Below are 20,361 nucleotides of genomic sequence, written 5' to 3' on the forward strand. Positions count from 1 at the left end.
TGAGGCATCAAGGGATCACCAATTTAGTACTGAAGGACAATGTGGAGGGTAAAAATCGTAGAGGGAGACCAAGAGATGAATACACTAAGCAGATTCAGAAGGATGTAGGCTGCAGTGGGTACTGGGAGATGAAGAAGTTTGCACAGGATAGAGTATCATGGAGAGCTGCATCAAACCAGTCTCAGGACTGAAGACCACAACCAACCATGCTTTATAAACAAGGGTCAGACTTTCCTTACAATTTTTATTTATTACTATTTTTTGGGAAGTTCTCTGTGTTCTTTCACTCCTCCCTTATTACTGCTTCCTTATGTATGATGTCTACTGATTCTTTCCTGCACCATTTCACTGTATCTTCACCACTTCTCATCTTCTGTCTATTGATTGCCTTCAAATCAGTTTCTGGAATTTCAGTCATGGTGGCTTTTCCATTTTCCACTGTGTCATCAGAAGTGAAATTCTTAAATGTGTTTCAGTGTTAAGAATTGTTTCTTTGTTCAGTGTCTTATACTTTTCACTTGATATTTTGTTTGGCAGTTAGTGATTGCCTGCCTTGAACCCCATTTTTACCTATGCCTGAATATATGACTACTGGAACTTAAATTTTATTCTGGTTATTGTGTGGTATTACTACTGATAGAAACAGCAGCCCTGTCCTAGGTACAACTCAAACATCAGCGTATGATTGTATGAAATTTTATACATATTATACAGTTAAAAAACAGTACAGTAATCTTAAAATCTGATGAAAGATAATGGCAGGAATTTAATTGTATACAGAGAATATTAAGGGCTGTTTTGTCCAGTGAGTGTATTTCGAAATGGGGTTAAGACGTGGACTCATTAAAGAGCAGTTGAAAATGTACAGTGATAAGGAATGTTTAAGTTTGTCTTTTTGTTTAAACATCATGAGAGCATTAAAACTAACTTCTGTAAAGAGGATAACGTGTATGATTTTCATAGCTTCAGCCACATTTTAATGAACTGAGACTTTAGAATCATTCTGCATTAACTTGACAATAATTTGTACAGGAAAATTGAAAATCTGTGAAATAGATAAGGTGCATAATAAATGACAATTACGTTCAGATGTTCTGGAATCTAAACTAAAATATATTTCCAGAATATATATTGAAGTCATGTAATAGAATTCATAGTGATTGATAATCCTTGCTTTCCTCAGGGATTACATAGCCGATTTGCTAGAGGCTGGGAAGAAGTTCATTTGTTTTGTTCACCATAAGGTTGTGATGGATGGTCTTTCAAAAACGATGGAAGACAAGAAAGCCTCGTAAGTATTTTCACAAATTGAAACTATCTACTGTTTCTACAAACATCTTAAGGCAGAAATTTGTATATATATTTGCCTTTATCAGGTACATAAAAATTGATGGCTCAACTACAGCCAGTGAGAGGAAGGCTTTATGTGACAAGTTCCAATTTGATGACAATTATTCTGCAGCTCTTTTGTCAATTACTGCAGCTAATGCTGGAATAACTCTAACAGCTGCCAAACTTGTCGTTTTTGCAGAGCTTTTTTGGAACCCTGGTGTAAGTAAGCATGTTATAGTTTCATTTATAAATTTTTGATGAAGATATATTTCTATTGTTTAAAACAGGCTCATCCAAGAATTGCACCCGGCAGGTGTGGCCATGCTCTGTGGGTGCAAGGCAGTGTAGTTCAATGCCCTGTATGTGACTGTGTGTTGCTGGTGTCGGCATAGGAGCAAGAGAGATAGCTCCAGAGTGAGTGGGAGCGCACAGCACTGCTCTGTGCTGGACTGTCCCCTTGGTCAGATCCAGTGTAAACAAAATAACAGAGGAACCGCAGTTCTGTAAAAGTGGTCGATGAGTGGTACAACAGGCAAACAATTTACTGTTTAGGTAACAGTTAGTGCTCTTGTGGCAGAATCACTGCATAGCTTTAGAAAATAATATCCAAAACAAGAATCGAAGAAGAACTTTGTAGTTTTCTGACGCACAGGTTGATTCAATAGTGTTGCGCGCGCGCGCGCGAGTCTCATTCTTACTGAAACTTCCTGGCAGATTAAAACTGTGTGCCGGACCGAGACTCGAACTTGGGACTTTTGCCTTTCGTGGGCAAGTGCTCTACCGTCTGAGCTACCCAAGCACGACTCATGCCCCGTCCTCACAGCTTTACTTCTGCCAGTACCTCGTCTCCTACCTTCCAAACTTTACAGAAGCTCTCCTGCGAACCTTGCAGAACTAGCACTCCTGAAAGAAAGGATATTGCGGAGACATGGATTAGCCACAGCCTGGGGGATGTTTCTGGAATGAAATTTTCACTGTACAGCGGAGTGTGCGCTGATATGAAACTTCCTGGCAGATTAAAACTGTGTGCCGGACCGAGACTCGAACTTGGGACCTTTGCCTTTCGCGGGCAAGTGCTCTACCGTCTGAGCTACCCAAGCACAACTCACGCCCCGCCCTCACAGCTTTACTTCTGCCAGTACCTCGTCTCCTACCTTCCAAACGGTAGAGCACTTGCCCGCGAAAGGCAAAGGTCCCGAGTTCGAGTCTCGGTCCGGCACACAGTTTTAATCTGCCAGGAAGTTTCATATCAGCGCACACTCCGCTGTAGAGTGAAAATCTCATTCTTACTGTTAGTAGTTACAAGTAAATATTTTTGTTGTACTTTGTGCTACAGCTTTTTGTGTCCCTTTTCTGAGCTTAGACATCAGATCCTTAGTTTGCTGTTTTGGACACAATAATTTTAATTGACCAAGTTTGAAAATTTATTTAAAAAATAGAATTAAGGTTATAAAGACCTTTAATCCTTACAATCAACATTGTTAAAGGAGACAATTAACATTTTACACCTTTTTCTGTTTTGAGGAAATGATTTTGTCTAGGTTTGGTACAATATTCCGGGAGACTGCTAACCTCAAAGAATTAGTCGAATTTTTATTGCTGAGTTTTAGCAAGGTATAAAGGGAGAAAAAGTGCTCACAAATATACATGGACTGAAACATTGAAGAACTTTGGCTGTGTGCTTGTGCAGGAGAGAATACTTCTTTCATGGAAAACAGCTTTAAAAATCATCCAAAGTTTTACACATAAGAAAGCAGTCCTTCAGGCAGATATTGTACTGGAGGTCAATCAGCTCTAGTTGAAACACTTGTGAGATGTCCTCTGGCCAAAGGGAAAATGGGTGAACAAATATATCTAAGACCGGCTGAAGCTCACTTATCTCAAAAAATCTGTTTCCAAACTCTTATCATAATTTGCAAATGATTTGAACATAATTTGAAAAATCCACATCTTTTTTAACGCTGTCTAATGTAGGGGAGTGTCCACAATTCTTCATGCGCAACTGCTTTTCCCAAAAAGGAATTTTTTTAAATGCTTGAATCGTCTGCACTAAATCAACAGCAGAGTGATTTTTGCCATGGAGTGAAATGTTCAAAGTCTTTAAATGACCAGTTAGGTCATACAAAAAAGCCGAGTTCGCCATCCACTTTGGATCACGAAGTAATTCTTCTGGACGTCCTTTCATTTCCAAAGGGTGCTGATTTCATTCATCAAGGAGCAAAACTGATGAAGCACCTTCCCTCTGCTCAGCAATCTTACTTCAGCACGGTAGGAGATGTCTGGGTATTCTGTTTCGATATCAGCCAGAAATTCTTTAAATTGGTAATGTGCGAGTCCATGTGAACAAAGATACCGTTCGAACAACTATGTCCTTAACATTTTTTGTGTTGACAATCTTTGCACAAAGTGCCTCCTGGTCTACAAGACAATGGACTGCTGCGAATAAGGAACAGCCAACTTCAGCCGTTTTTGACCTGATGTAACACAGGATTCCAGTGCGTATCCCTTCTGGCGTATTTATCATCCATTGTTACACTGATCAGGTGTTCCCATTTGAGACCCATTGACTCGAACAAATTTTCCACGGTAGAAAAACGCCAAAACCTGCGGTTGTGTTTTTTAAAGGTATAAGGTTGAGAAATTCTTCTGTGACATACAGATTGTCGTTGACCCCTCGAATGAATATGATGAGCTGAGATATACCCCCAACATCTGTGGTCTCGTCAAGAGTGATAGAAAATGAAACGAAGTTTGCTGCTCTGTCCATTAATTGCTGCTCCATACCTGAGGCCACATCTTCAACTCAGTAAGCAACAGTTTGAGATGAAAGAGTTATTTTTTCAAATTTTTCTGTGAGGTCTGCTGGACAAATACAAGCCGCCAAGTTGACCAGGCAATCCTTGATGACATTCACAGCCGCAAATGGTTCCCTGCTTTTGCAATTCTCAGTGAGCATTTTAATTTTAACAATTAATTGTTTCATTCAGTGAAACCCAAATAAAAAAACTAACAAAAAAGGTTGGTTTTAGTTGTGTTTTCCCCCAGTTCCTCTGAAAAGCAGTCATAGACGCTAGTAAGGACAGCAAACTGTGCTTGCAAAATAAATTTTGATCTATTGGAATATTTACATTTTAATTAATTGAAAATGTAGATCAAACTACAACATATCTTTTCCCACCCATCAAAACACAAATACACAAAAACAAAGGATGACTCTTAATGACACATTGCTGTACAAGTGAGCGTTTGTGATGGCTTTTTAGAAAATGACATGATTTCATGCAACCCAAATATAACAATTAACTGAAAAGAAATGTTTCTTGTTGCTGACAACCTCCATTTTCAATAACTGGCACATTGCTAAGTAACATACCTGATTATAAAATATAGTGTTATTTATCATCTTTATAAATAATAAAGAGTCATATGGTAGGAAGCACATCTACATTTGCATGGATACTCTGCAAATCACATTTAAGTGCCTGGCAGAGAGTTCATCGAACCACCTTCACAATTCTCTATTATTCCAATCTCGTATAGCGGGCGGAAAGAACGAACACCTGTATCTTCCCGTATGAGCTCTGATTTCCATTATTTTATCATGGTGATCATTTCTCCGTATGTAGGTTGGTATAAACAAAATATTTTCGCATTCGGAGGAGAAAGTTGGTGACTGGAATTTCATGAGAAGTCTCCATTGCAACGAAAAATACCTTTGTTTTAATTATGTCCACACCAAATCCTGTATTATTTCAGTGACGGTCTCTCTCCCTTATTTGCGATGATACAAAATGTGCTGCCCTTCTTTGAACTTCTTCAATGTGGTCCGTCAATCCTATCTGGTAAGGACCCACACCACGCAGCAGTATTCTAAAAGAAGACAGACAAGTGTAGTATAGACAGCCTCCTTAGTAGACCTGATACATTTTCCAAGTGTCCTGCCGTATAATGCAGTCTTTGATTAACCTTCCCCACAACATTTTCTATGTGTTCCTTCCAATTTAAGTTGTTCGTAATTGTAATTCCTAGGTATTTAGTTGAATTTACAGCCTTTAGATTTGACGGATTTAGTGTGTAACTGAAGTTTAACGGATTCCTTTTAGCACTCATGTGGATGACCTCATGCTTTTCGTCATTTAGGGTCAATTGCCAATTTTTGCTCCTTACAGATATCTTTTCTAAATCGTTTTGCAATTTGTTTTGATCTTCTGATGACTTTACTAGATGATAAATGGCAGCATTATCTGCAGACAACCTAGAACGGGTGCTCAACTTGTCTCCCAAATTGTCTGTATAGGTAAGGAAAAGCAGAGGACTTATAGCACTACCTCGGGGAACACCAGAAATCATTCTGTTTTACTCAATGACTTTCTGTCAGTTAGTACAAACTGTGACCTCTCTGACAGGAAATCACGAATCCAGGCACATAACTGAGATGATATTCCATACGCAATTTCACTACAAGCCATTTGCATGGTACAGTGTCAACAGCCTTCCGGAAATCCAGAAATACAGAATCAATCTGAAATTCCTTGTCAGTAGCACTCGGCACTTCATGTGAGTAAAGAACTAGTTGTGTTTCCTAAATCCATGTTGACTGTGTGTCAATACACCACATTCTTCGAGGTAATTCATAATGTTCTAACACAGTATATGTTCCAAAATCCTGCTGCATATTGATGTTAATGATGTTGATGTTGTGGTCTTTAGTCCAGAGACTGGTTTGATGCAGCTCTCCATGCTACTCTATCCTGTGCAAGCTTCTTCATCTCCCAGTACCCACTGCAACCTACATCCTTCTGAATCTGTTTAGTGTATTCATCTCTTGGTCTCCCTCTACGATTTTTACCCTCCACACTGCCCTCCAATACTAAATTGGTGATCCCTTGATGCCTCAGAATATGCCCTACCAATCTATCCCTTCTTCTAGTCAAGTTGTGTCACAAATTTCTCTTCTCTCCAATTCTATTGAGTACCTCCTCGTTAATTATGTGATCTACCCATCTAATCTTCAGTATTCTTCTGTAGCACCACATTTCGAAAGCTTCTATTCTCTTCTTGTCTAAACTATTTATCGTCCATGTTTCACTTCCATACATGGTTACACTCCATACAAATACTTTCAGAAGACTTCCTGACATTTGAATCTATACTCGATGTTAACAAATTTCTCTTCTTCAGAAATGTTTTCCTTGCCATTGCCAGTCTACATTTTATATCCTCTCTACTTCGACCATCATCAGTTATTTTGCTCCCCAAATAGCAAAACTCCTTTACTACTTTAAGCATCTCATTCCCTAATCTAATTCCATCAGCATCACCCGATTTAATTCAACTACATTCCATTATCCTCGTTATGCTTTTGGTGATGTTCATCTTACGTCCTCCTTTCAAGACAGTGTCCATTCCGTTCAACTGCTTTTCCAGGTCCTTTGCTGTCTCTGACAGAATTACAATGTCATCGGTGAACCTCAAAGTTTTTATTTCTTCTCCATGGGTTTTAATACCTACACTGAATTTTTCTTTTGTTTCCATAACTGCTTGCTCAATATACAGATTGAATAATGTCAGGGATAGGCTACAATCCTGTCTCACTCCCTTCCCAACCACTGCTTCCCTTTCATGCCCCTCAACTCTTATAGCTGCCATCTGGTTTCTGTACAAATTGTAAATAGCCTTTAGCTCCCTGTATTTCACCCCTGCCACCTTTAGAATTTGAAAGAGAGTATTCCAGTCAACATTGTCAAAAGCTTTCTCTAAATTTATAAATGCTAGAAACATAGGTTTGCCTTTCCTGAATCTTTCTTCTAAGATAAGTCGTAGGGTCAGTGCTGCCTCACATGTTCCAACATTTTTACGGAATCCAAACTGATTGTCCCCAAGGTCAGCTTCTACCAGTTTTTCCATTCGTCTGTAAAGAATTTGTGTTAGTATTTTGCAGCCGTGGCTTATTAAACTGATAGTTCGGTAATTTTCACATCTGTCAACACCTGCTTTCTTTGGGATTGGGATTGTTATATTCTTCTTGAAGTCTGAGGGTATTTTGGCTGTCTCATACATCTTGCTCACTAGATGGTAGAGTTTTGTTAGGCCTGGCTCTCCCAAGGCTGTCAGTAGCTCTAATGGAATGTTGTCTACTCCCGGGGCCTTGTTTCGACTTAGGTCTTTCAGTGCTCTGTCAAACTCTTCATCCAGTATCATATCTCATATTTCATCTTTGTCTACATTCTCTTCCATTTCTATAATATTGTCCTCAAGAACATCGCCCTTGTATAGACCCTCTATATACTCCTTCCACCTTTCTGCTTTCCCTTCTTTGTTTAGAACTGAGCTTCCATCTGAGCTCTTGATATTCATGCAAGTGGTTCTCTTTTCTCCAAAAGTCTCTTTAATTTTCCTGTAGGCAGTATCTATCTTACCCCTAGTGATATGCGCCTCTACATCGTTACATTTGTCCTCTAGCCATCCCTACTTAGCCATTTTGCACTTCCTGTCAATCTCATTTTTGAGACGTTTGTATTCCTTTTTGCCTGCTTCATTTGCTGCATTTTTGTATTTTCTCCTTTCATCAATTAAATTCAGTATCTCTTCTGTTACCCAAGGATTTCTATTAGCCCTCTTCTTTTTACCTACTTGATCCTCTGCTACCTTCATTATTTCGTCTCTCAAAGCTACCCATTCTTCTTCTACTGTATTTCTTTCCCCCATTCTTGTCATACGTTCCATAATGCTCTCCCTGAAGCTCTCTACAACCTCTGGTTCTTTCAGTTTATTCAGGTCCCATCTCCTCAAATTTCCTCCTTTTTGCAGTTTCTTCAGTTTTAATCTACAGCTCATAACCAATAGATTGTGGTCAGAGTCCACATCTGCCACTGGAAATGTCTTACAATTTAAAACCTGGTTCCTGAATCTCTGTCTTACCATTACATAATCTATCTGATACATTCTAGTATCTTCAGGTTTCTTCCATGTATACAACCTTCTTTTATGATTATTGAACCAAGTGTTAGCTATGATTAAGTTATGCTCTGTGCAAAATTGCCCCATTGCATATTCACCTACTACTTTTCCTTCTCTTCCTTTTCCTACTATCGAGTTCCAGTCACCTATGACTATTAAATTTTCGTCTCCCTTCACTGTTTGAGTAATATCTTTTATCTCATTATACATTTCATCAATCTCTTTGTCATCTGCGGAGCTAGTTGGCATATAAACTTGTATTACTGTAGTAGGCGTGGGCTTGGTATCTATCTTGGCCACAATAATAAGTTCGCTTTGCTGTTTGTAGTAGCTTACCCGCATTCCTATTTTTTTATTCATCACTAAACCTACTGCTGCATTACCCCTATTTGAGTTTGTATTTATAACCCTGTATTTACCTGACCTGATGTCTTGTTCCTCTTGCCACCGAGCTTCACTAATTCCCACTCTATCTAACTTTAACCTATTCATTTCCCTTTTTAAATTCTCTAACTTACCTGCCCGATTAAAGGATCTGACATTCCACGCTCCAGTCCGTAGAACGCCAGTTTTCTTTCTCCTGATAACAACATCCTCCTGAGTAGTCCCCGCCCGGAGATCCGAGTGGGGGACTATTTTACCTCCAGAATATTTTACCCAAGAGGACGCCATCATCATTTAACAATACAGTAAAGCTGCATGCCCTCGGAAAAAATTACGGCTGTAGTTTCCGCTTGCTTTCAGCTGTTAATGATATGGACCTGTAATTTAGTGGATTACTACTACTACCTTTCTTGAGTATTGGCGTGACCTGTGCAACTTTCCAGTCTTTGGGTACAGATCTTTTGTTGAGTGAACAGTTGTGTATGATTGTTAAGTAAGTAACCTAATTGGTATATAGTCTGGACCAGAAGACTTGCTTTTATTAAGTGATTTAAGTTAGTTCACTAATCCGAGGATATTTACTTCTATGTTACTCATGTTGGCAGCTGTACTTGATTTGAATTCTGGAATATTTACTGTGTCCTCTTTCGTGAAGGCATTTTGGAAGGCTGTGTTTAGTAGCTCTGCTTTGGCTGCACTTTCTTCGATAGTATCTCCATTGCTATCACACAGAGAAGGCATTGATTGTGTCTTGCCACTAGCATACTTCATATATGACCAGAATCTCTTTATTGCTGCTGATACTATTTCTTTGAATTCAAGCTACATCTGGTCTACACTTATATTGCTAATTTGGAGGGAGTGGAGTGTGTCTCTCAGGAAGATGTCAAGTGAATTTTTTTCTGCTTTTTTGTATAGGTATATTTTTCTTTTATTTTTGGAGGATTTGGGGGTTACAAAATTCAATCTTGCTACAACAACCCTATGTTCACTAATCACTGTACCCCTTTTGATGCTCATCATTACCTCAGGATTATTTGTTGCTAAGAAGTCAAGTGTGTTTTCACATCTGTACCCCTTTTCATGCTCATCATTACCTCAGGATTATTTGTTGCTAAGAAGTCAAGTGTGTTTTCACATCCATTTTCTATTTGCATGGGCTCATGAACTAACTGCTCGAAATAATTTTCAGAGAATGTATTTAGCACAATTCCAGATGATGTTTTATGCGTATCTCCGGAATTAAACATGTTTTTTCGCCCACATATCAAGGGTAAATTGAAGTCACCACTAACTATAATCCTAGGAGTCAGTACATGTTTGAAATCAAACTCAAGTTTTCTTTGAATCTTTCAGTAATTGTATCATCTGAATTGGGAGGTCGGTAAAAGGATCCAGTTATTATTTTTCTCTTTTTGTCAACAATGACCTCTGCCCATATTAACTCACAGGAACTATCCGCTTCAATTTTGTGACAAGATAAACTACTTCTAATAGCAACAAACACACCACTGCCAACCGTGTTTAGCCTATCTTTTCGGAACACCATTAGGTTCTTGGCAAAAATTTCAGCTGAGCTTGTCTCTCCGGCTTTAGTCAGCTTTCAGCGCCTATAACTACTTGAGCATCAATGCTTTCTATTAGCGCTTGGAGCTCTGGTACTTTCCCAACACAGCTACGGCAATATACAACTCTATACCAATGGTTCCTGTATCTACATTCTTTGTGACTGAAGCTCTTTTTGTGTTTTCCCAAGACCCTCCAGCCTAAAAAACTGCCCAGTCCATGCCACACAGCCTCTGGTACCCGAGTAGCTGCCTCCTGCATTTAGTGAACTCCAGACCTATTCAGTAAAACCTGAAACCCAACCACCTTTTGGCACAAGTCGAGGAATCTGCAGCCTACATGGTCATAGAACCATCTGGGCCTCTGATTCAGACCCTCCACTCGGTTCTGTACCAGAGATCCACAATCGGTCCTGTCGACTATGCTGCAAATGGTCAACTCTGCTTTCATCTCGCAAGCAAGACTGACAGCCTTTACCATTTCTGTTAGCCACCCGAAACCAGAGAGAATCTCTTCTGACCCAAAGTGACACACATTATTGGTACTGATGTGAGCCACCATCTGCAGTTGGCTGCACCCTGTGCTCTTCATGGCGTCTGAGAGGACCCGTTCCACGTCTAGAATGACTCCACACGGTGTGCACACAGAGGGCACATTGGTTTTTTTTCCCCTTCTTGGCAGCCATGTCCTAAAGGGGTCCAATAATGTGCCTTGTGCATTGGAACTACCAACTGCCAATAATCCCACCCTCTTTGATTGTCCGGATCTTAAGACCTGAGAGGTTTCCTCTGAAACAGGACAGGCAACGGCATCTGTCTCAGTGACAGTGTCAGCCACAGACAGCACCTGTAATCTGTTTGTCAGACAAACTGGACAGGCCTTACGTGCAGCTGCCTGGCAAATCTTTCACCACCTGCTACAATCCAGGGCGACCTCCCACTCAACTGCAGTGAGGGGCCAAGCACAGTGCAAGCAGTAACTGGGCTGGCCACTGTGAGGACCAATTAGAGGACTCGGATGTGCAGGACGTCCATTAGATACCCATAGCCGGCCCACAACAGTGGTGCCCATCCACTGCAGCCTCAAGCTGTGTAACCAAAGCCATCACAGCCTGGAGCTGAAAGCAAAGTGTCACCAACTCGGCTCGCATCCGTACACAGCAATCCCCATCCCTACCCATACTAAAGATCATGGAAAACTTAACTACCCAGATAAACGGACTATCGGCACATGCTGCAGAACTCTACTGTAGACACTGACGAAAATGCAGGAACTTTGTCTAATAAATTATATTAATACTCAGAGATTCAAAAACCTAACTACCGAAGCACTCAGGTGAAACTAAATGATTCACCCCTGAATCGGAACTGTGACAAAATCGGTTTACTTTCTAACACAAATGAAACTGTGAGAACTGTGGCTATTAGATATTAAATTAACATGCAGAAACTCAAGAAACTAAACAATTAAAGCACACAGATGATATTACAAAATTTGCCCCTGCTTAGGAACTCGTAAAAGTCACAAAATCAGTTACTTTCCTGTTGCTGTGGCTGTCTTGGCCGGCTGCAGCTGCCTGACTTCACTGTAATGCTGCTCGAAATTTTCTTTCAGTTCTTCAAGCTTACACTGGTGTTTCTCTTGTGACAAATTTTCGAACTGATCTTTGTCAGCAGTACAAAAGAAATTAATTTCCCATTCGGGTTTAAATAGTGCGGACGCGCCACTTCTCCTCTTTTCTTTTGTCTGCTGCTGTTGACCATTTTTCTCAATCCACTGTAGTCTTACATCTGTTGACTAAAGGCTTTGTGGCCTATCAATGCTTTTGACTGCTGCTGGCATGGCAGTCTGTCTTCCGTATCAAGCGCACATACGGCGGCATGGTGGGGTGCTGTGTGTGTACTGCACGGTCAGCTAAGCGACATGGCTTGGCCACTGTAACAATATACGAATTTGCCCAGGGCAGTGGCCTTGGGCAATCGCAGGCGCTAGTGCCCCTGGGGCATAGTTTGGATGGTAGAATGAGTGTTATATTTAAAATTAACAAATACTCATGTTTTTGTATCACAATAGTCTCTCCTTAAAAAGTTAATTACAATTGTTTACTTTTTACAAATGCACGAAACACACACACACACACACACACACACACACACACACGAATTTGACATACGAATATGAGTCATGGTGTAAGAGTTCCATAAATACTTGAAACTGCAAATTTTTAATTATTTTTGACATTTTGTATTGTAGAATTTTTCTTCTTATTTAACGGCTGTAATGGCCAGTAGCTTCTGTTGCCACCAGTAGCAAAAATAATTACACATTGCTTAAGAAGATACAAAAATTTTATTTTAAGATATTAATTTTCAGCATCTGTTATGACTGTCTTATGTTGCAACTCTTCCACTAAAAGTATTAATGTTGCTCATCCATGTCATCTGATGATGTGTACCTGTCTTACATTTGGTCATCATCAAGGCCTTTTTGCACCTCTTGAAAACCAGCAAAGAACTTTGTTAATCTATCTGCTATCTACTTGCCTGGGAACATATCCTGTCCACTTCCATTGTATTTCCACTGTAGTGATAATTACAATTCCACTACAGTGAAGATTACATTTTCTCATTCATACATTATGTCCCTAATGACAGTTATGTGAATTACTTCTAAATTACTGTATATGTGTTTAAGTATGAAGGTGAGTCAAATGAAAACCTTAAATTTGTAATAACAAATCAAAATTTTGCACCGTTACCTTGTAAGTTGGTAAGCGTGCTACAAACAGCAGGCAGAATGGCCTGTAGGTGGCAGCATAGTGCAGATGCACACATACTGTCGCAGTATCAGTATAAAGATGACTGTTCCACTTGTGACTTGCACCAGGCAAGAACAGTGTTCTGTTATTCGGTTTTTGCATAGTGAAGGTGTGAAACCTATTGAAATTCATCGACAAATAAAGGTTCAGCACGGTGTTGCATGTTTGTCACAACAGCAAGTCTACGAATGGAGTAGGAAGTTCAGAACTTGTGTGACTTAAGTGGAAGATGCTCCTCATCCAGGTCAGGCACAACGAGTTGTGACTCCACAGAACATTGCAGAAGTTGAAGCCATAGTGAAGGAAAATTGCCGAGTGACACTGAATGACATTGCAGCATGTTTATAGATTAGTCATGAGTCAGCACACCACATTGTGCATGATGTGCTCAGTTTCACAAAGTGTTTGCAAGATGGGTGCCACAGCAGCTGACTCCTGAAATGAGAGAACGACTTGTTGATGCTTGTGAAGAACTTCTTCGGCACTTTGAACGAGAAGGTGATGGCTTCCTTGCAAGAATCGTTACTGGGGACGAAACCGGGGTTCACTTCCACCAACTCGAAATGAAGAGAGTGAGCAAGCAATGGCGCCATTCCTCATCACCAGAACCAAAGAAGTTTCGAACAGAACCATCAGCAGGGAAGGTTATGCTGACTTTCTTTTGGGACAAAAAAAGGCGTCATTTTGGAGCATTACATGCTTATAGGGACCACTGTTATCAGTGCATCATACACAGGTCTCCTAAAAAATCATCTGCGGCCTGCAATCAAATCAAAGCAATGTGGATTTCTGTCATGTGTCCTTTTGCAACATGACAATGCAAGGCCCCACACTGCCTGTACAACAGTTGCAACAATCACAGACCTGCACTTTGAGTGTCTTCCTCATCCACCATACTCACCAGACCTTGCCCCAAGTGATTTCCATATGTTTGGACCACTCAAAGACACAATGGGAGGAAAGAAGTTCTGTTCTGATGAAGAGGTATGCCACGTGGTGCATGAGTGGTTGTGTGGACTACTAAAAGAATTTTTTTCTAAAGGAATTTATGCACTTTCCAAGTGCTGGAGGACTTGCATTGAGCGTGGGGGAGATTATGTTGAAAAGTGATACAGCTTTGTACCACTTCTGCACAATAAATAATATTTTAAAAAATATTTAAGGTTTTCATTTGATTCACCCTCGTATATTAGGAGAAAAACTGCTACTTCAAAAATAGGTTCTGATCCTTTTCTTTTGCTACTCATCTGCAGTTCTGAAGAACTTGCGTAACTACACAGACCACTTTCAGTTGTCTGTATACTGACAAAATCAAGATCCGTTTGTATTACATATCAGAGTTATGAGGAATTTACTTCACTAAATCCAAATATTCTCGTAAATTGTAGGACTATTTTGTTTTTGAATATCAGAGGATTTTCAGTTTCTTGCTTGGTGCTTGTTAGGTACCTGTAACAGACTTATGCACGGGCATACAAGGTGTTAGCCAGATTATCAGAGAATTTCATTGTAAAAATTAGAAAACTATACTTCCTTCATAATGTCTCCCGTCACCTTCAAAGTAGTCACCTTGGGCATGTATGCAACGATCCCAGGATTGTTCCCATTTTTGGAAGCACTCCTGGAAGTTTGCAGTGTGAAGGGTATTCAGGACCCCTTATTATTCCACTTGGATGTCTTCAGTTGAGTTTCTTGCCCTCTCAGTGTGATTTTTATCTTTGGGAACAGATAGAAATCATAGGGGGCTAGGTGTGGTGAGTAGGGAGGGTGGGGGACCATAGCCATGTTGATCTTGGCCAGGAATTCCCTCGCAACGAGCGAGGTGTGCGGTTGCGTTGTCATGGTGCACCAACCAGTCTTTCTTTTTCCATAACTCTGGCCATTTGCACCAAACATTTTCCCTCAGTCACCCCAAAACCTCACAGCAAAACGCCTATTGGCAATCTGGCCAAGTGGAACAAACTCCTTGTGCACTATTCCCCCAACTGTCGAAAAAAATGATCAGCATTGACTTCACGTTGCTGCAAACTTGTTGAACTTTTTTCAGTGTAGGAGAAGATGCATTTTCCATTGTGATGATTGCTGCTTTGTTTCAGGGTCATAATCTTTTGACATAAGATTCATCACCTGTTATGACACCCAAGATTTGTTTGTAGGTAATGCCTTTAGGAAGGATTCCTCTAGATGGCCCATGAATAGGTTGGCAGAGGATGGTGTCATGCAGGTGCCCAAAGCCGTACCCCAGATTTGTTTGTAGGTAATGCCTTCATTACCTACAAACAAATCTGGGGTCCAGCTATGGGCACCCACATGACACCATCCTGTGCTAACCTATTCATGGGCCATCTAGTGGAATCCTTCCTAAACACCCAGAATCCTAAACGCCTCACCAGGTTCAGATTCATTAATGACATTTTTGTGAATTCTGGATCGAGGGTGAGGACAACCCTATCCACATTCCTCCAGAACCTCAACAACTTCTCCCCCATTTGCTTCACCTGGTCCTAGTCAATCCAGCAAGCCACCTTCCTAAATGTTGACCTCCACCTCAAAGATGGTTACATAAGTACCTCTGTCCATATCAAACCTACCAACCACCAATACCTCTACTTCGACATCTGCCATCAGTTCCATATCAAGAAGTCCCTTCCATACAGCCTAGCCGTGGTTGTCACATCTGCAGTGACGAGCGGTCCCTCTCGAATTATACCAAAGGTGTCACCGAAGCCTTGCACAAAAACAGATCTGTGCCTTATCTTTCGTGTCTCCCACCACCTCCCAAAGTACCCATCTGGCCACAGAGGAGCATTCCCCTCATAACCCATTACCACCCAGGACAGGAGCAAGTGAATTACATTCTCTGCCAGAGTTTTGACTACTTCTCATCATGCTCTGAAATGAGAAATGTCCTGCCCACTATTCTTCCCACCCCTCCCACAGTGGCCGGCCTCTGTGGCCAAGCGGTTCTAGGCGTTTCAGTCTGGAACCACGCTGCTGTTGCTACAGTCGCAGGTTCAAATCCTGCCTCGGACATGGGTGTGTGTGATGTCCTTAGGTTAGTTAGGTTTAAGTAGTTCAAGTCTAGGGTACTGATGACAGATGTTAAGTCCCAGAGTGCTTAGAGCCATTTGAACCTCCCACAGTGGCATTCTGCCGTCCACCGAACCTACACAATATACTCGTCCATCCCTACACAACCCCTGCTCCCAACCCCTTACCTCATGGCTCATACCCCTGTAATAGACCTAGATGCAAGACCTGTCCCATACATCCTCCCACCACCACCTACTGCGGTCCAGTCACAAACATCACTTATCCCATCAAAGGCAGGGCTACCTGTGATACCAGTCATGTGATGTACAAGCTAAGTTGCAACCACTGTGCTGCATTCTATGTAGGCATGACAACCAACAAGCTGCCTGCCCGCATGAATGGCCACTGGCAAACTGTGGCCAAAAAACAAGTGAACCACCCTGTTGCTGAGCACACTACCACACGACATCCTCCATTTCAAGGACCACTACACAGCCTGTGCCATATGGACCCTTCCCACCAACACCAGCTTTTCTGAATTGTGCAGGTGGGAACTTTCCTTGCAATACATCCTACATACGCGTAAAACTCCTGGCCTCAACCTTCATTAATCATTGTTCTCACCCATCCAACCCTGTTCTTATTCCCATTCCAGCATTACACAGCACTCATTCCACCATCGGATCCAGTCTTTTTACTTCTCTCCTGTTCCACTACGCTCCCCCCCCCCCCCCCCACCTCTCCCCTGCCCTCCGTCTAAGCTGTAGCACTTCACTGTCCACCACCCCAACTCTACTATCCTTCCCCCTCCCTGCTCCAGCCTCCTCCTTACCCCCACCCAGTCGCCACTCCCATCATGCACTGGTGCTGCTGCTTGGAGTGTGGCAACAGTTGTCTGAGACTGTAGTCGTGTGTGAGAGAGTTACGTTTGCGTCAGTCTCTCTCTCTCTCTCTCTCTCTCTCTCTCTCTCTCTCTCTCTCACACACACACACACACACACACACACACACACACACACACACACACACACACACACAGAGAGAGAGAGAGAGAGAGAGAGAGAGAGAGAGAGAGAGAGAGAGATCGAGATCTAGTTTTGATGAAGGCCTGACTGGCCAAAAGTGACAGTCTTTTTGTTGTGCCTATCTGCGGGTCAGTATCTCTGCTATATGGTGGGTACATATTCTATGAGCATTTCTGTGAAGCGTAAAATACATAGAGGTTGAAAAAGTTTAATTTCTAATTTTTTTTATTGAAACAATCTTGATTGACAATCTTTCTCAAAAGATTGGTAATTAAAAATTTATGTTTGCAATGAAAACTGAATTTTTGTGTGTGATATGTGATTAGAAATGAGAAGGCATGTATTTTTTGAAAATGACAGTTAGGTGTGTTAATTAGCATATATTTGATGAATATTTCATTTAAATGACATGGGTATTTAAATCTTACCTGTAGTTGAAATGTTTTCTTACTATGAACATCCGTGTGTTACATTTTGTGCATGATTATGTATGATACCATGGGATTTAGTCTTGCACCGAAGATAATGACCACTGTGATTGAAATCGAAATGCTTGTATGACCTACACTGGAGCTTCCTTTGTTTGCAGTGCTTGTTGTGTGGTCATGGTGCACAAATTTCTTAATGGAATCTAGTCTTGTCCAGAACATGTCATATTGCTCAGTGAATGACACAGTCTTCATATTTTGTGAGCAATCTCAGTGATGTGCCTGATTTCTCCAGTTGCGTACTTGAAGCTGCAGTCCAAACTGTCCCTGCTACCCCCAATAATTACTACTAGATTTTCCTTACTATTGTCTTACTCCAGAACCTAGATCACAGATTAAAAATATTAGTTACGTGGTCTTATGAACCCAGGGAGAACTGTATTAATCTGGAAACTCTTCTTTCATGGTCACTTCCTAGCAGAAGTATATCTGAGTCTGTTTAACTCTGTGATTATTATTAACCTTGTGTAGCACTTTTTCCATGTCTTCTTGAAGTGTTCCTGAACTCCTTGGGTTGTCTGTGCAATTTTCTCCATTGTCTCCTGTTGGAGATGTCTAGGCTAAAGCTAGCAGACTACTTCGAGACTCTTACATCATTTTGGATGTTCCAGTTATCTAATGTATCGTTAATCATGTTGTTGCTAACTACAGCTCTTTACATATCCAGTTCCGTTTGTTCAACTGCCACATCAGCTTTGAGTTTTAAGATCAAGTGCTCCTTCTCCATAAATTTGGAGTGATAAGCAGGACTTATACAGTGTGAAGGGCTATCCAATTTCCATCCCAGATGATTGCTTGATAGCATACAAATGAAAAAAGTGCAGGCTGCCTTCAAACTGTTAACTATTTCCTGCTGTTCTGTGGCTCTTTCAAAACTTATCCATTGTGATCTTTATTTGTTTGTTACTTTTATATTTTTATGTGTGTTCTTTTATCTACACTGATTTTTGGCTGTAGTTACTCAATAAAAATTGTGATTATGTGAATTTTATTATTTATTTAATAAAAAACTAACTTTTGTTTCTTATTTCACAGAAAAAACTTGTGCATGTCATACACAAATGCTAATGAGTTAGCTAAATGTTATATTTCTAAATATTTGAACAAATAATGTTTCTGATATTTGATTTAGTAGAAATTGAGATCAGCTTAACCTGCATTTCATATACAAATACGAAGTTAGCAAACACTTTGTGTACTGCACTTTGTAAAATATTTAATGTTGTTTAATACAACACCATAGTTAGTAGCTTTGTTGTTCTTGAAGCAAAAAGATTATCACTGTTTTATACTTATTTAATGTGAACAGGTGCATGCTAACACTTGTACTGGTACAGATGTACTAAAATTAAAATTCTAATCAGTCTTTCCTCCTCATTCCGTTCAGTAAGTCTCCCTTGCCCAGGGCTGTGCGCGACTTTTCTAAATTGTACCCCTTTCCGTAAACCTCTCCAGTCCCTTTCCTTCACCCCTCTTCCTTCCCCTTCAACTCTTCCATCAGAAAGAGGAGCCACTGGCTCCAAAGGTTGTAAAAGTTAAATCCTTTCGTGTGTGTGTTCGCCTGCTGCCACTTTGTGAGTAGATTTTTTTATCTGTCCATTTACATTATATTATCAATAATTGATTATTTTTGATGTTTTTTAATGTACTTCATAACTAAAAACTACAGTATAATGAGTATTTATTACAGAATGTGTGAAGTTTCAGTTTTTGGAGTGTAGCAGAGAGTTAAAGTTTTCTGGTTTTTGCTTTCTAGATTTTAATTCAGGCTGAAGATCGTGCTCACAGAATTGGCCAGAGAGACAGTGTTTTGGTACAGTACCTCATTGCTAAAGGGACAGCAGATGATCATCTATGGCCTATGATCCAAAATAAACTGGATGTTCTCCATAAAGCTGGCTTAAGTAAAGACAGCTTCATGCAGTCTGACACAGCTGTTGTGAAGGTAATAATGAAACATTACATTTTTCAATTCCTAACTTTTGCACATAGAACTTTTTGTGTGTTTTTAAACCAACTAACATGTTCTATCTACAAGTGACACGTAACAGCTAATATATGTATATGAATATGAATGCCAGTTTAACACAAGTCAAAGAACATAGGATGCGGGGGCATGTCCACTACTCCAACTTTTTGATTCTTAAATAATTAAGTTGCAATTTAGTAATGTGAAGATAATGATATTGCTTGAGAATCTTTCCAAAACTTGAAGTCACATTACATTGACCCAATAATAACTGTTGGCACATTACTGCTGTCTGTCCCTAGTGTGAGTTAAGTGATAATCATTGACAGCCCACGAGCTGATAACATTTTACTACTGCTAATTCCACAATACCATATACACTGTCCATACTTGTGTAGTTCCCATTTGGTACAACAGTGAGGTGTTGTATATTATGAAAGTTCCAGGTCTTCATTGTGTTGACTGGACATGGAAAAAAAAGGAAAAAGATAAAGTCACTTCCAAAGCTACAATGTGTTAAGAGACAAATTGTTGTTAAGGAGAACTGACAACCTGATGAACCTGTATGCCAGTTGCCAAAATATGTTTTAAAGTTTTAGTGCCATGGTATACAACATCACCTGATAGCTTCCTCACGGTTAGAGCAAAAGCAAAAATTCCTTACAGTTCCAGTGGAATATAGGCATAAACAAGAAGTGAATAAGGGTTGACAGTATTACTGCTACTGTGAAGTGTGGTAAAAGCTCTCTGCCTTGTTTAAGATTCAATTCAAAGAGTGTTTTCTAC

At 40.4% G+C, this 20,361-nt stretch overlaps 1 protein-coding gene across 1 annotated transcript in view; it reads left to right on the forward strand.

Moving 5' to 3' along the window:
- Positions 1–20,361, forward strand: part of LOC124776379 (SWI/SNF-related matrix-associated actin-dependent regulator of chromatin subfamily A-like protein 1) — a 135,695-nt gene that overhangs the window by 106,653 nt on the left and 8,681 nt on the right. Inside the window, exons 10-12 of the mRNA XM_047251343.1 lie at positions 1,184–1,291; positions 1,377–1,551; positions 19,363–19,551. Coding sequence (XP_047107299.1) covers positions 1,184–1,291; positions 1,377–1,551; positions 19,363–19,551 — 472 coding nt within the window. The remainder of the gene's footprint in view (positions 1–1,183; positions 1,292–1,376; positions 1,552–19,362; positions 19,552–20,361) is intronic.

This window comes from Schistocerca piceifrons, chromosome 2 (assembly GCF_021461385.2).
Source record: "Schistocerca piceifrons isolate TAMUIC-IGC-003096 chromosome 2, iqSchPice1.1, whole genome shotgun sequence".
In the NCBI taxonomy this organism is placed as follows: Eukaryota; Metazoa; Arthropoda; class Insecta; order Orthoptera; family Acrididae; genus Schistocerca; species Schistocerca piceifrons.